The sequence below is a fragment of the Thamnophis sirtalis genome, unplaced genomic scaffold (assembly GCF_051295495.1).
Source record: "Thamnophis sirtalis isolate CommonGarterSnake01/CBP01778 unplaced genomic scaffold, rThaSir2_p1.2 scaffold_4, whole genome shotgun sequence".
Classification (NCBI taxonomy): domain Eukaryota; kingdom Metazoa; phylum Chordata; class Lepidosauria; order Squamata; family Natricidae; genus Thamnophis; species Thamnophis sirtalis.
This window is the reverse complement of record NW_028261384.1, coordinates 45,001,511-45,014,801: the sequence shown is the minus strand read 5'-3', so window position 1 is coordinate 45,014,801 and position 13,291 is coordinate 45,001,511. Positions and strand designations below refer to the sequence as shown.

The 13,291-nt window shown below is 33.7% G+C and overlaps 1 protein-coding gene across 7 annotated transcripts in view; it reads left to right on the top strand.

The window, feature by feature from the left end:
- Nucleotides 1-13,291, top strand: part of SATB1 (SATB homeobox 1) — a 109,408-nt gene that overhangs the window by 72,546 nt on the left and 23,571 nt on the right. For all 7 annotated transcript variants that reach the window (XM_014051892.2, XM_014051884.2, XM_087712831.1 and 4 more), the window contains one exon: nucleotides 765-920. In XM_014051892.2, coding sequence (XP_013907367.2) covers nucleotides 765-920 — 156 coding nt within the window. The remainder of the gene's footprint in view (nucleotides 1-764; nucleotides 921-13,291) is intronic.

Below are 13,291 nucleotides of genomic sequence, written 5' to 3'. Positions count from 1 at the left end.
ATATTATTTGTTGTGCACCCAAATCTTAAAACTAGATAAAAAAGCCCAATTAAATTAATGAGTAAACAAGGGGCTATCTATTTATTTTATTTATTGAGGAAAGTGATCCAGTTTAACATATTTGTGTGTATAATAATTGTTATGCCCCCCCCCAGACAACAATAACTGCAAATAAACATTTCCAATGTCTATTGATCAATTTTCCTTCTTTTTACTTACAACAATCTTGTCTTTAATCCATTTGAATATTACACACACACACACACACACACACACACACACACATACATACACACATAAATTTGAAGGTAAAAAACCCTAAAATGAATAACAAAAGTGTGACAAAAGACCTCTATTTTTGCTTATTCTATGTTTTGAACATGGTGTTTATTCTATGTGCTGAACATGGTGGCCAAAGAAGATTTCCATGAGTGCATTCTTATGCTTGGGTACAACACAGAATAAAAGGATGTCTGATAACTAAGGCAACTTTCATCTTCAGGGGACCTCTCTTTTTGAAGATCACTTAAAGCTCTACTTATCTCTCTTGGCATGTTATTTAAACATTTGGCAGTATCTTGTTATAGGAAATATATAATTATTTCACCTTATTATTATAATTGAGTTTGAGAATAAGCCCTCTTGATTTCAGTGGAACTTATTTCTAATTAAGAGCACTTAAACTCTAGAGTGTGCTGACAGTTACAGTGCTCTTAACTGGGCATCTTTTTTATCTGTTAAATAATGATATATCACATTTCTAGGTAAAAACAACTGCTATTTCAACAGAAAGAAATGGAAAACCTGAAAATAATACCATGAACATTAATGCTTCCATTTATGACGAGATCCAACAGGAAATGAAAAGAGCTAAAGTATCTCAAGCATTATTTGCAAAAGTTGCAGCAACAAAAAGCCAGGTAAGTCTTGTGACCATCTGTGAATTAATGTTGCTATCCTTGCTTCTTTGTTGTTAGTGGGATGAATGTATGAATAAAATCCTTTAAATGTTAAGTGTGATTAAACACAATAAGAAATTAAGTGGTTTCTCTAGAGGTAGGTCAAGATGTTTTTAGCTGAGTATATTTTTTCTGATACATTCTAAAACATGACATATTCATTGGCAGTATGGTAAAAAAGTATTATGTTGACCAGTCATGAATTGTTCAAATTGTAACCTCTTAATCCATTCAATATAATATTACCACTCTCTATAGGTGCAAATCTAGATATTCTTCAATTCTTTCTATTGCATTTTCCCAACCTAGTCTTCTTTTTACTTAACACTAGAAAGTTTAATGGTTAATCCCATGTACGTACAGAGTTTTCTGAATCATACAGAAAATAGGAGTCCAGATTTAAGAGAAAGGAACCCAAAGGTGAGGAAACATAATGGGGGATGGGGAGTTTTTAGGTAGAGAATAATTTTATAAAGAAACAAATGTAAACAAATTTAATACAAAGTTTGGGAGTTTAGAACTTCTTTGAGGACTACTTTATTGTAAGTGCATTCCAGCTAGTGTTATATACTTTATGACTTGATTCATGACCTGCTGTTATGGAGGTCCCAATGGGGAACAATATAAAGACACTAATAACTAATTATTCAGAGGATATGTTCAAGAATATTTTGATGAATGATAGGAGACACAAGAAGCTCCAGAAAAAAAAAGATTTTGTTAACAGTAAGAAAAAAGTGGTGCTTCCAAACTGGTTCTAAGCTAAACCAACAGAACTATGCAGTGCTTCAGTGCACATGGTAACACTCAACGAGCAACTTGTCAGCAACAACGTCTGTGTCTTTTGTGAATTCTAAGCATGATCCTCAGAAACTATATGTTTGGTATAGAAATGAGCTTTCAAACTGTTTCATGGAATACTCCGTTTCCACGAGATTCCATAAAATGGGATTCCTTGAGACATAAATGGGGAAAAAATATACCGGAACTCAGCTAGTTTTTTTAAAAAAAATCATTAAAGCTTTACATCTTAATCAGAAGATTTTGGGATATATTTTGTAACCACACGATTCTACTTTGATGCCTGAAATATTTTTTTAAATCCCTAAAAGCTTGTATTTCTTTAAGAGTTCAAGTCAGCATATCCATGTATTCATTTCATCCATTTTTTCCTGTCCAATATTTAATAAATTACGTTCAACTAATCGGCTCAACAATACTTGGTGGTCTTTAGGGCTGAAGGTTTTTACTGGATTTCCCTATTCCTAATGTATCACTCTAACTGTGGTGAGACACAATGGTGCAGTAATTACAATGCAGTACTGCAGGCTACTTCTGCTAATCATTGGCTGCCAGAAGTTTGGCACTTCGGGTCCAACCGGCTCAAGGTTGACTCAGCCTTCCATCCTTCCGAAGTGAGTAAAATGAGGACCCAGCTTGTTGGGGCAATGTGCTAACTGTAAAATTGCTTAGAGAAAGCTGTAAAGCACGGTGAAGTGGTTTATAAGTGTAAGTTCGAAATTTAATACATATGAGTCACCCTTAAATAGTACTATAGTTTAATCAACACAAAATCATGGTAGTTCGCAGTTCAGATTGAATAATTTGTGGTTTGAATTCAGGATGCCAAAAATGAAGGCAATCAAAGACTGAATGTACAGGGGCACATTTATTCATATTGTTTGAATATATTGTGACAGTAGTTTGGATTCTGACTTGATCAGGTTTAATAATTAACTTTGTATCTTTGATGGATTTCTTTTCCCTATGCACAAACTTTAATGCATCTTCAGCAACAAACAAGCACAATGTTGCTTTTATATAACTAAGGTACTTTTCCTATTCTTGAATTTGTGATTGTCCTTATTATTTTATGGGATATTGAATTAAACTTGTAGTATATGTTTAGACAGTCTAAAGCTTTGACCTGAATATTTTTACATCAACATAATAGAGGGTATGATAGTGTATATTCCATAAATATGGAATGTTTTATTTTGGAGTAAACATCCATTTCAAATAACTTTGGTTAATTGGTGAATTAGAAAAAAGTGACACTAACAATTTTTAAATTTTTAAATGTCATTTTAATAAATTTCAACTGCCAATGAGAGAATCCTTTCAGAGTGCTGCAGTAACTTTATGTGTTTACATCTCTGAATAAATATGCAGAATTAAAATATATGAATTGTAAGTTTTGACTTAATTTTTTTAGCTGATAATTGTTCTTAGAATATATTTGTAAATTTAAATTATTCTGAAAATATTAAGAAATTGGGTATTAAATTGTAAAGTTGATCTGAAAGGTCAAATTAGGTTTCCACTTTTCCCTAAAAAAGGAAACACTTATTCAATCCTGGATAAATTGACTGATGTCACCTTTTTAAAAACATTATAGACCAGGGGTGTCAAACTTGCATTATCACAGTGGCATCACGTGACATATCGGGACTTTCCCCCCCCCCTTTCATTAAACTGGTTGTGGTGGTGGCCAGCGCATGATGCATTCCGGCTCACGGGCTGTGAGTTTCACAGTCCTGTGATAGACTTTAAATCCTGTTATTGCATTTGCTTTATTATTTAAGCTGTAAGTTTGGAAACCTTTGCATTTGGGAATTGCTCCATCTTTCATTATATAAAAAAGATGTTTCTTTTTAAAGTTATATGCTGTAAGGAATACTTAAAAGGATATTTTGGAAATGTTACATCAAAATGATTAAACTCAAGCTGTGGACTGTAAAAAATTACAGCTTTACAGGCCACATGCCTGCCTACCCTTCAATCACTGTCAAAGTGATAATTTCTGCAATAATATGTTTCTTTTATTGTAGGATTCTAAACACCAAGTGCTGTTTAAACATTAAACTGAATTGTTTCTGTTAGCGTTGCACTCACTGTGTCATACATCAGACCACTACAATCTCTTGTGGAATGTAAAATTCTGTCATGAATCATGGCTTGTGTATTGGAAATTACTGTAATTTTGATTGGAAATTACAGGGTTCTTGAAATGTTTCTAATTATGATAGAATGTTAACCATGACTTCAAACCTGTATGCTTTTTTGGTATTTCTACTTTCAAAAGAAGGTTACAGTGTGCATTAGGAAGAAATATCTTGTCAGCATCTCTTCAAATCACCTATCCTTAATATTTTTGCTTTACTAAAATGTATTAGTTACTAAATTGTATACTATATTGCACTGATACTAAGATTTTGTGTTCATGAATTCTACCTGTAGTCACATATTTGATTTCATATTATGTATAAGTATATAAGTATAATCTTTATTGTCATTGTACTTAAATACAATGAAATTGGTTTTAACTTCACTGGTACAAAATTATAACAGAAACGGGGAAAAAAACTAGCCTGTGCATGGAGTGATTGTGGTTGTATTTAAAAGTCTCACAGCCCAAGGATAGAAACTATCTTGAAACCTGTTTATTTGGCTGGCTATGCTTTGATGTCTTCTGCCTGATGGTAGAAGTGCAAAGAGACACTGACCAGGGTGTGAATCATCTCTGAGTATCTTCTTTACTCTGCTAAAGCAGCGAGATCTGGCGATGTCATCCAGTGGTAACCAATGGTTTCTTGTGCCAAAATGATCACTCTCTGTGGTGCCTTCCTGTCCGCAGCTGTTAAACCAGCATACCATACTGTAATACAATATGTGAGGACACTTTCTATGGTGGGCCGATAGAAAGAGGTCGTCAGCCATTGTTCCACCTGATTTTTTCGCAGGACTCTAAAGAAATGAAGCCTCTATTGGGCCTTTCTAATTACCAGAGATGTGTTGTTTTTCCAGGTGAGATCTTGACTAATAAGCACTCCCAAGAATTTAAAAGAGGAAACGCTCTCCACACAGCCCCCCTCAATATACAATGGGGCAGGTTCCTCTCTGTGCTTCTGGAAATCTAGCACTATCTTCTTTGTCTTACTAGTATTTAGATATAAGTTGTTTCTTGAGCACCATGCCGATACCTTCTGGACTTCTTCCCTGTATGCTGATTCTTGCATTTATTATACATTGTAATAAATACATTGTATTTATTATACATTTATCATTCATGGTCGCATAGTGATTAGAGTGCAGTACTGCAGGCTACTTCTGCTGACTGCCAGCTGCTTGCAATTTGCTTGTTCAAATCTCACTGACTCAAGGTTGATTCAGCCTTCCATCGTTCTAAGGTGGATAAAATGAGGACCCAAATTGTTTGGGGACAATATGCTGACTCTGTAAACCACTTAGAGAGGGCTGCAAAGCACTGTGAAGCAGTATATAAGTCTAAGTGCTTTTGCTATTATTTATTTATTAGGTTTTTATTTCCTTTATTATTTTTATAAATAACTCAAGTTAGCAAATTCAAGGCATCTTCTGTTAATTGGTTTTTAAAAATTATTTAAAAGAATGTTAAAGCACTAAAAATTCCTCTTAAAGTGGCAATTGAAATTAACAGCCCTCCATTCATTACTGCCAATAACATAGTGTAAGTATGCATTTTAAAAATAATATTTAAGCTATCATCATTATTAGAAACAAACTACTTAGAAACAATCTGTTGCCTCAAGTAAAAATTATATTTTTCATAGGAATAATTACCTTTGATTTATAATTTATAGATATTGTATGTGATTTGTGTTATGTGGATACCCACTTAAGTAATAGCTGCATTTAACTCTTCCCTATTTTGAGATCCCTGAAAAATCAGGTTAATTTTTTTAAAATAAAAAAAAATGTTTTTATAAAAAAAGTTTCTTCTGAAGAAAAAAATTTTTTATTCCTTTTGAGTTTCCAGCACAAACAATACTTTTGTTCATAGACAGCACTTAAAACTTTAATTTTTGTATTCATATAAAATATATGTTGCCATTTTATGGTGACTACTTCAAGCATTCACATTGTCTTCCACATATATTGTGGAAGTTTCTTATTTGCAAAACTTTTTCTTCTCTCCAGTAGTGGACATTGATGGATACTGAATAGAATCAGAAGTCACAAGGCAAGTTTATGCAAGTGTGGAATAGAATCTTGCTTTCATTAATAAAAGTCATATCAGTGCTTTCATTAACAAAAGCTATTAATGATCATTTGAGCAGCATAAGTCATATAAATACAAACACAAAATCACATTGTGTTTAGCTAATGTCATGATATTGCTTATATTATAAAGATATATATTACCTGGTATGAATGTTAATGATACCTTTAAGTTTCTATTCATCTTGACCTATCACATCAGACAATTGTAAAAAAAAAATAGATTGTCTGGCATAACTTTGTTATACACCTACTACTTTGGTGTAATATATTACAATAAAATCTATGTTTAAAACCGTCATTTTAAATTATTTTTCGTTCCTTTAATCTAAGGGAATTTTAAGAAATAAGCACAAAAGAAATTTTCTATTATTTATTTCTACTTTATTGTAAGCAGTTAAATTATAAAAAAGTTCAAAATTTTGGAAGAGCTTTTCTATATTTTTCTCTCTGATCTAATTGACACATAACAGTTGAACTGGGAGTTCTTTTTCCTATACCTCTGTTTTTGTTTTGGGGTTTTTTTCTTGAGCTGGGTTAGAACCATCCATTTAGTTTTTGAGAATGCCCTTGGAATCTGTATGTATTCCATTTTTTATAAACAATATACTGCTAATTCCTGGTCATTTGCTTGCAGCATTATACTTTCTTGGTATTTTTTTAATTAAAAGAAAAATATATAATAAAATAAAATAAAATACAAATGCTAAGGAGCACCTAAGAATGTATTCCAGTTCTTTTGATACCTGTAAAGATTACATTCAGTTCCAGGATTTTGTACACAGAGATATATATGAGAGAGGGACTGATACAAATAATACATTTTTTGTAATTATCAACAAGACATTGTGACTTTATCATGGCTTCAAACAGATGAAAATGTATATGCACCTATAGAAAACTGTTTATTACAATATTATCATATTCAGTACCTAATAAATGTTAAAAACAGCATAACATACAATATTAGCATTTTGTTGGCACTTTTCATTGTGGCTTGCATTTGCTGAACAAAATATAAATTGTGGGATCCTTGGTGCAATGTGAGCTTAGTGATTTTCATTCAAACCATGCATAAATTGTAAAGCACTGTGAAGCAGTATGTAAGTCTCTAACAACTATTTCTATTGCTGTTTCCTTACCAAACTGGGTAACATAATCAGTGCAGTTATTAATGATGTTAGCTTGTTTCATAATGAAACATCTGAAAGAAAACCACCATGCTCAGAGAGTACTAAGCCTCTCATCGTTCAACCCAGAGCTACAAATATTTTATCAGAATAGATAGTGTATTTCAATAAAAACTTACACTGCATATGCAATATTTAGTTGTTCCATGAGTGTTTTAAATTGTGACACATTAGAAAAATGCAATAGTTTTTCTTTATATAGAGCTTCTTTGTAAAAACATGTTTAAATAGCCTTTTTCAAACATTTATCCTCCTTACTTTGTTGGAGAATGTAATTGTCCTGATTTATTTTTCTGCCCATTTCTTGTCCTGATTCAAAGAGTTACACATATGCTTAGAGACAGAGACAGTCTATTCTTTCACATTTTTTTTCTTGAGTCCCATCAATGATTCATATACATCAAAGTAGAATATACATTCTCATGCTAACATTTTTTTCAGATTATACTCCCACTTCAGGCTTTTCAGTTCATAACCCAGGTTTCAATATTCAGGGTTGAACGTAATTTTGAGATATTTGGAATTAAATTTATTCTTAGTCTGTGGGAGGTCATGGCCAAGCAGAAATTTGCTTTGAGCACTGTGTGATGGTAGCAGAAATAAATATGTCCAAGATAAGTATATGTGGCCCCAAAGTGCATAATATTTTTTTCCTATGCCCATTAGCCTTATTTGCTGTAATACTAATAACCTCGGTGATTAATGTAATAATAGAGAAAACAGGTAATTATTGAAATTAAAACTATTAACAGTACAAGAATTAGGTCTCAGATATTTCATACCATTCTTTGTACTCCAAAGTAAAATAACATAAGCAATGTGATTCCCTGGTCAGCTGGCCTAACAGGATTAATTAAGATATATAACTACATAGTAAGTAGGTATTTGATCTGCCTTTTTGACATTAGAATAAGAACATAGTCTGAATTATGAAATAGTCAGATGAACAGGAAGGCAGATTTAAGCTACCATTCATCTTTTGATTTTGGAACACATCAGAGCTGTGCAGGAATTAAGAAAAAAACCTCTAGTGAATGAACCTAGTTTGAGATCTAACATGTTTATTTGCATGTAAATAAAAAAAAACAGATGGTGGACTATTCCGTGATTTGCAGACACTGGGTGGTGTAAGTTAGCATAGATTTTGGAGGATGCAAGATTTGGGAGGTCACAGTTTTCTATTGTGTTATATTCTACCTTACACACACACACACACACACACACACACACACACACACACACACACACACACACTGCCTATTTATCTACTCATGTTTGCATGCTTTCAAAATGCTCCGTTAGCAAGAGGTGGTACAAGTAATGGGAGCTCACCTCATTGCATGGTGCTCGAGCCTCAAATTCAAGCTGTCATCTTTCCAACTCACAAGCCAGTGTCCTTAACCACTGAGCCATAATCCTTTACTATAAAGCAATAAAGATGTTTACAAGTCCAATCTCCCAACTTCATGATATTAAAACAAACTGCAAATTAAAAAAAAACTTCCCATGGGAAAAGAGAGAGATAGAGAGAGATTAAACCATAATGTGTAATGTTTGGTATTCTGAATAGTTCTTTGGTCCAAAACAACATTACTTTTTAATTTTTTTTCTATTAAGGAAGCATGTCCTTTCATCTTTACTTTTTATATATGATTTAAATATAGTGAAGCAATATTAATAGAATACAAGATGCTTCATTCATTAAGACATTGATTGTGCCTTCCTTCTATCTCTGTCTTATAATACCTCATGATGAAATGAGCTCACAGAAATTCATAATGATGTACATAGCGGTTCTGCAACTCCTCAGGCTGCAGTGTTGCCTCAGTACCTCTGTTTCAAAAAATCAGATCATAGGCTGCATGCTGTCATATAATAAGGTGTCTGATCCTTATTACCAGTTTGTTGATGCACAGACTCCTTCAAATTGACCATTGCAACACATGGTTTCCCCTGAAACTAGCTGTGATAATTAGTGTGGCTCTAATGAGACAGAATGTCACTGATCTTGTGCTGAACTGTTGAGTATCGACGCTACGCATGGCAACTGTCATAGCTTGCCATCTGTGACAGAGCCTGGCATATTCTGTTAGCAAGGTAGAGCATGCTCAGTGAGTTGATTCAAAACAAATGGTTTCTTGCCTGATCAGAAAGAGCTGTAGTATGGTAAATGAGATGATATTTTTATATTTCCTGTTTCTGTTGTGCTAAATCAGTCACAAAAAATGCTAACTAATCTATTTCAATTTACAATTAGAAAAATATTTACAGATGTTGTTTCACATTTTTGCTGTTTGTAAGGCAACAGTTCGGTTGCTTATTTTCATTTTTAAATAAAAGGCTTAAATAGACAAAAATTATTTAATAAGATAAAAAAGTCACATTTTTTTATTATTGAACCAGATAATCCATACTGAATTCTTGATCTAAAAGAACAATTTTCTCTCTTGGAAAAAGATCATCTATTTTGTTTTTTATATACATGCAGTGTGTGTGTGTATGTGTGTGTGCATGTGTGTGTGTGTGTGTTTCTATCCCTTCATTGGAGAGATAGCCAACATAGAGATTCCAAATAAGCAGGAAATTACCACTGTGATATATACCAAATGTATCTAAGTGTCAACAAAATGGAAAGCTTATTTCTGACAGAGGAGCCTATGCTTATTGGTGTTGTTCTTAACTGAAATCACTGGTCACAAAATTTGTAGAAGTGGAAGCCCAGCACCGTTTATCATTCCACGATGCTTTGTTGCTTTTTATTTCCTCTTCCTCTGGCAGACCACACAGGGCTTGTTCTGAAGAACATTTTCACTAATCTGATCAGGCAGCCAAATACGCCGGGAAAACTGCTTTAATGATCCCACTAATTACCTCAAGTCAATATGAACTGTATTATTAGACTGAGGGAAAATATTCCATTAGGTCTCCCCCTTGGGAGTTTCTCCGCTTTGTGATGTCACTGAAGCCTTCGGCCTCTTGCTTGTAATTAATTTTATTTACACACGCAGGCACGCACAAGGTCACACCTGCACAACCAGAGCTGGCCAGGGAGCTAGTAGCACTCAGCCTTAATCAGATCTGTCATAATTACCATTCTGCATGTTTCTGACACACGCTGTGAAATATTTCAATTTAACTGCCGCTACCAGCACAACCAGATGTAGTGCAAGTGTGGCTGCATTGGAAATATTATTCCTCAGGATAAACTCTCTCCTCCTTTTTTTCCTCCGACCCCCTTTTCCTTTTAACAGCTAATGTGGCACAGAAGCTGATGTATCCTGTAAATCTTGAATGCAGCGCTAGATTGATAACAGCAGATTAGACAGTTTAACCACAAACAGCTTGTTCATTTTTCACAAATGAAAACCACATGTGGTGCAACTAAAATTCCAAGCCTCTTTTCAGTGATAGTTCTTTTTCTAGTTCCTTTGTTGTTTGAGGTGTATTTTTTGCCACATAGGTTGTAAAAGCATGACTTACACACATAGAAAATAATTGTTATCCAAGCTTTTCAAATTATTTCTTGGTAACTACATTTCATTAAACCTGTAATACAAAGTCAGTCAGCCAGCTAACCAGGGGCAAAGCAAAATATTACTGAGATACTATTTTGTGTGTGTTATCACCTTAACCTACTTTTAGAAAATATCCTACAGGATCATTTTTTTAAAAGAGTTCATCAGGTTGCAACTATATTTCTTATTTGCAAAGATATAGCTTCTCAAATGTTGAAGAAACCCCTCTGTGAATTTTTACTGAAATGAAATGAAGATTGATGATACATCCTTTGCATTTTAGGGAACTCATACGAAACAGTAAGTTTTGTGATTCAAAAAGATAAAAACTAAAGATACACGTTATCAGCTTACATAATGTTCACAATGATTCCTACAACTTATTGCTTCATGCTTCATAACTGCATTATATAAATATACCCCAAGATTTTATATTGCTTTATATTCTAAAAGGTAAAACTCTACCATGTTTCCTAAATGTTTATGAATTAAAACTTTAGCAATATATTAAATATGAAAGCATGAAAAATCTTATATTATTGAATTCTTTTTAAAAAAAAACTTAAATAGTTATTAAATTAATATAGTATTTTAATAGTTATACTTTAAAAAAATATTTCATGGGGTTTATATATTTTTCTACTTGACATGAAGCCAGTCTAAATAGTTTTCCTTCTCTCTCAGTTTTTCCCATAACAGCATTAAGCTGAGAGAGAATCTCAAAATCAAAAGTGAGTTTCCATGACAGAGAGTGAACTTGAACCTGGGTGTTTCCAATTGAAGTTCAGCACCTTAGCAACACATTTCAGGTAATCCTTGACTTACAACTGTAATTGAACCCAGAATTACAGTTGTAAATCGTGCTTGTCATTAAGCAGGTCATTATGTGTTGTGCTCAATTTTACAACTTTTTTTGTGGTAATAGTTAAGTTAAAGCAACCTTCTTTTTTGGGTCCCTCATAACTTTGAATGGTCACTAACTGACAAGTCATAAATTGAGAAATATCTATAGTATATTGTAGTAGGTTAATGATTGTTTTATAGTTGAATACTAAATAAGCTCTTGCTTTTTATACTGTGTGTGTGTATGTGCGCGCACGTGCATGTTGGTGCATGTTATGTGTGTGTAAATGTATATGTGTGTGTATATACACATACACACATACATATGTGTGTGTGTGTGTGTGTGTGTGTGTGTGTGTGTGTGTGTGTATGTAACAGAACAGAACAACAAAGTTGGAAGGGACCCTGGAGGTCTTCTAGTCCTACCCCTTGGTCAGGCAGGAAACCCTATACTATTTCAGACAAATGGTTAGTCAATCTCTTTTTAAAAATTTCTAATGTTGTAGCATTCACAACTTCTGGAGACCAGTTGTTCCACTGATTAATTGTTTTAATTTTCAGAAAATAAACGGCCCAGAAGCTCATATCCACTTGACTGTCACTGTTTATGACAGCTTTCATTGATATGAGGAAAAAGCACTTCATATATTCCCTGCGATTCGCTTTCCTCACACATTGCACACTGTTTTGTTCTCCCGCACTCAATATTAAATCAACTAGCCAATCAGAAAGGAGTGAAGAGTCCTTTCTGGTAATAAACAGAAATTCTTCTCCTTCTCAGCCAACAACAAAGTCTTTACCCAGCCTGCCAAAAGCCTAATGGCCAATTTGTTGACTCTTCTGTCATAAGCTATGAAAGATGGAATAAGAACAATCCATGTTAGTCTGAGAAAAGAAAGACCTTCTGTTTTTCTTGGTTCCTTTTTTCTTCTGTACATCTGTTACCAAGTTAGTTGAGAAAGAAGAAGGCAATTACTCAGTAACAGAATGTGAGCTTGTCTAGCTTAGTCTTTCCCTTCTCTGTAGTAGCCCTTACCTAAGATGAGGGTGAAACTTTTGCGACACCTGCATTAACTTCATAGGTTAGGGTAGGATAGAGTGGAGTAGAGTGGAGAGTGGAATAGAATGGAATAGAATAGAATAACTGATATATGTATGTGTATTGTGTTTGTATCCCCTTTCCCCTTTTGAGTTGTTCGCCGCCCTGAGTCCCTCCCGGAGAAGGGCGGCATACAAATAAATAAAATCTGAATCTGAATCTATAAAATGTTTGCATTACTTGTTTGGAATCTTTCAGTAAATAAACAAAACTTTAGTGAAATCAAAAATAACTTTGGAGGATAAGATATGATAACTATATTATATAAGCAATATCAGAGAATTTTATTCTCAGATTGTTTTCATGAAAGTTTATTGCTGGAGTACTATTTGTTTGGGTACTCCTTGTGAATTTCTCTTGGACATTCTGTTGGCTACAATACACTACAGAATACTGATCCTGGGGCATATGCAAACTGGCAAGGTATCTGAAAGACCCAACTTTCTCTAGGATCAGAACAGCATTTTTAGAGCTACGTAGATTTAAGAGGCTCCCATCAACACTCTTGCAAAGCAGGTATAACAAAATACCATAGCAAAGTGAATATGTACATGTGGTAATAAGGTTGAAACATCTTGTGTTTGATTACAATGTATGATTATACAGGAATATTAGATCAATATACATCCTTCCTTCCCCTAACAG